Source organism: Hipposideros armiger, unplaced genomic scaffold (assembly GCF_001890085.2).
Source record: "Hipposideros armiger isolate ML-2016 unplaced genomic scaffold, ASM189008v1 scaffold_340, whole genome shotgun sequence".
In the NCBI taxonomy this organism is placed as follows: Eukaryota; Metazoa; Chordata; class Mammalia; order Chiroptera; family Hipposideridae; genus Hipposideros; species Hipposideros armiger.
The window spans coordinates 1,273,333-1,276,739 of NW_017731690.1; the positions used below are offsets into that span (position 1 = coordinate 1,273,333).

At 42.6% G+C, this 3,407-nt stretch overlaps 1 protein-coding gene across 1 annotated transcript in view; it reads right to left on the bottom strand.

Moving 5' to 3' along the window:
* Positions 1–3,407, bottom strand: part of MTCL3 (MTCL family member 3) — a 72,234-nt gene that overhangs the window by 59,071 nt on the left and 9,756 nt on the right. The window contains exon 2 of the mRNA XM_019661218.1: positions 858–1,547. Coding sequence (XP_019516763.1) covers positions 858–1,547 — 690 coding nt within the window. The remainder of the gene's footprint in view (positions 1–857; positions 1,548–3,407) is intronic.

Sequence of the window (3,407 nt, forward strand, 5' to 3'; positions counted from 1 at the left end):
CTTCTACAGTCACCATTTTAAAGACAAGAAAACAAGGTTTTCACAAGTCGGGTGTGGGGAATGAATTTTGATTCTGTATTTCCAGGTGCTTAACTTTAGGAGCCATTTTAGTCCTTAAGATTGTTTTTTAAAAAATAACAGTGTGCACTTTTGCCTCCTGTTTTGAGATTATCTTGGAAATTTTAGGGTTTGGAAGAAAAGAGGAGCAGTCTAGTGTAGTGGCTCAGGACATAGGCTGTGTTTATAGGCTGGGTGGGGAGCCAGCCTGGCTACTTTACTAGCCAAGTTCCTGGGCTGGAGAGGCTGGACACTTGACCTCTGTGAAAGGTTTGGCTTAGGCATCTGTTAAATGATGCTATTAGTAATCCCTACCTTATTCCTTTCTCTTGGGAACTAAATGAGGTAACAATATATGAAATAATCCTTGCCACAGTGTCTGGTGCATAGTGAATACTCAACAAAGGTTAAAAAAAGAAAAAAGAGATAATGTAATGACTTTCATAAAATGTTTTTTCATCGCTTTAAGACAAATATAGGATAATTCCACTTGATTTTTATGTCTTGAAGTTAATACAAATAAAATTATATCCGTTTGGTTGTCCCAGGCCATAAAGATTACATCTAGTTTACACGGTCAACGAATCTGCTTACAGTCAAACTGAATTAAACAGACCACACGTGTCTAAAAAACGCATTTCAAAATTGAGATTTTTCCACTGGCTGAGATTCTGAAGAAACAACTTCACACTAAAAAAGAATGTGAAGTGTTTCTTTCATTTACTTCACTCTCCCTTTTCTTCCAAAGGGGGTCTCAAGTAGCAGTTTTCCTTTCAGGGAGTTATGGAAGTGATAAGTACAGAACAGACGGTGTCCTGGAAGATGGTGGGGGGGAAGGGCGGGGTGGGGGGCAGGGACTTGGCAGAGAGAAATCTCAACTCGGGTATCCTTCCAGTGCTGTTCCTATTCAGGGCTTCCTCTACTCTGCAGGAGTCCTCATCACACTGCTCTTGAGTGCGGGATTCCACCGGGCCTTTACTGGGAAGACAGATTCTAGAGGCCAGATCAAGGCCAGAGCCTGCGCTCTGCCACACCCTTGTTTTCTGCCAGGAAGAGCCACCATTACTCCCAGGAGAGTCCACAGAGCTCACACTCCTCAAGGCCTTCCACACACTAGACTCTTCAGATCCACCTGTCTGTTCTCCCCTGTCTCCTTCTGGGGCTGATTTTGTGTGGTCAGAGCTGCGAAAAGCTCTTTGCCTTTCAGTACAAAGAGCCCTGGACCACAGTCCCCACCCGCCGCCCAGAGCGCCAGCGCTGCAGACCTTGAGGTCCTGCTCCAGGCTGCGCAGCAGCTCCCCGTCGATTTCCCCGGTCTGCGCGTAGCGGAGCCTTTTGCGCTCGGCTTTGCGGAGGCGGTACTGCAGGATCCGACAGTTTTTGTTGGCTCTCTCCAACTCGTGGCGCATTTCCTGCAGTTGACAGGCATCCTCCTCGAAGAAAGTGTCCCTCATCTCGTCCATCTCCGTCCTCAGCTCGTCGATCTCGTTCTGAGAAGATGATAGGCCGCGCTTCAAAGTTAGCCTCGCCCCCTTACCCCTGACATACACCAAGTACACCCCATCCCAACTCCACAGTCTCAGCTTCACTGCTCCCTNCAAAATCACTACTAAAATCACCAAAAAGTTTTATTTAAATGAAACACTTCTGATTTCTAAACATATTTTTAAACTATGTTTTCTATTGCTGACGCTTTTCTGAATACTATAAAGGTCATATACCTCAAATGAATTATTATGGAACTTCCTACCAGAATATTTTTCATTTCCCCTTTATTACATTTAGAATTCCTCAGGTCTTTATTTTCCACTCTCTTGCTCTTCCTCTCTATTTTTATGTCTCTACCCCCATCTACTTAAACTGTAAATGCTATTTCAGAGCCCCACTTTAATAAAAGGTTACTTTAAAAGCTGAAGTGCTGCATACCTGCTTCTAAATTCCTTACACTTTCACTGTTGTAGTTTCTAACCAGGGATTAGAATTTGGATTTTGTAACTCCAAGGAGAAAGTGAATTGGCTCTTCGACATGAACATATATACCTACACTGCTTGGTGCTGCTAGAGTGTTTTCCCAATATGGAGTTAGAGCTCAAAAGAGGAAATAGTTAAAGGGAAGAGTATGAGGAACGGAATCAAGGAACGGCATCTTTACAATGGTTCTCCTGAGGACATTCCCAGGTTCCGGCCCTGCTTCCCGGTAGCCAGATTTTGGCTTTTATTTTAAGATGGGAGCAGGCCCATCTGTCTGGCTAGTTTATAGGCATTTTCTCCTTTCCTGGACACAGGATAAAATCAGAAAGCTCTTATGCCGTTCTTAAGTCCAACTTTCCAGATACCCACCTGACAAACTTTCATATGATACCAAATCACAAGGTATTTCACTTTTACCCTTGAGAATCAAATGAAGTTTGTTTTGACTTGAATGTTTTTAATTGGATAAGTAAAAAATATGGGAGAAGGTAAATGAGATATGAACATGGGATGGAGCTGAATGGGAGTGACAAAAAACTTTCTCTTTGTTGCCCACAGAGAAGGCCCATAAGAAGGTATTTAATTGCTACTGTTCTGGATTGAATGGTATTCCTCCCCCTCTCCCCCATTCATATGTTGGAGTCTTAATCCCAAGTACCTCAGAATATGGCTTTATTTGGAGATAGGGTCTTTACAGACGCAATCACGCTACAGTGAGGTCATTAGGGTGGGCCCTGATCTTACATGGCTAGTGTTGTAAGCAGGGGAAATTTGGACACAGATAGCTACTGGGAGAATGCCATGTGAATGTGATGACAGCCATCAACAAGCCAAAAGGAGAGGCTTAGGACACATCCTTCCCTCTCAGTCCTCAGAAAGAGTTAAACCTGCTAACACCTTGATTTTGGGCTTCTCGCCTTCAGAACTGTGAGAAAACAGATTCCTATTGTTTAAGCCACCCAGTTTGTGGTACCATTATGGCAGCCCTAACACACTACTACAGCTACCTACTTTGTTTTTTTTCCTAGAAATCAAACTTTCAAGTTTTGACACACTTCAACAGTACATTACTGTTGAAGAAACATATCTTTATTAATTTCATATTTATTCGATTAACTTTAGAAAAGAAACCTATGCTGCTCTTTAATTGGAATGTCTTGGAGTTCATGATAAAACTAATGATAGCCACAGATGTTGAGAATCATCGAAACCAACATTTTAAAACTGAATCAACTGGGGCAAGTAGAAGTTAGAGACCTTTTAAGTCACCAAGCTAGTTACCGATGAAGACAGCCACAATGCTCCCAGTCGCCATGATTTTCTATGTAGCACACAGCCACCCTTAGGCATTAGCCAGTAATTAAGTATCATTAAAATGT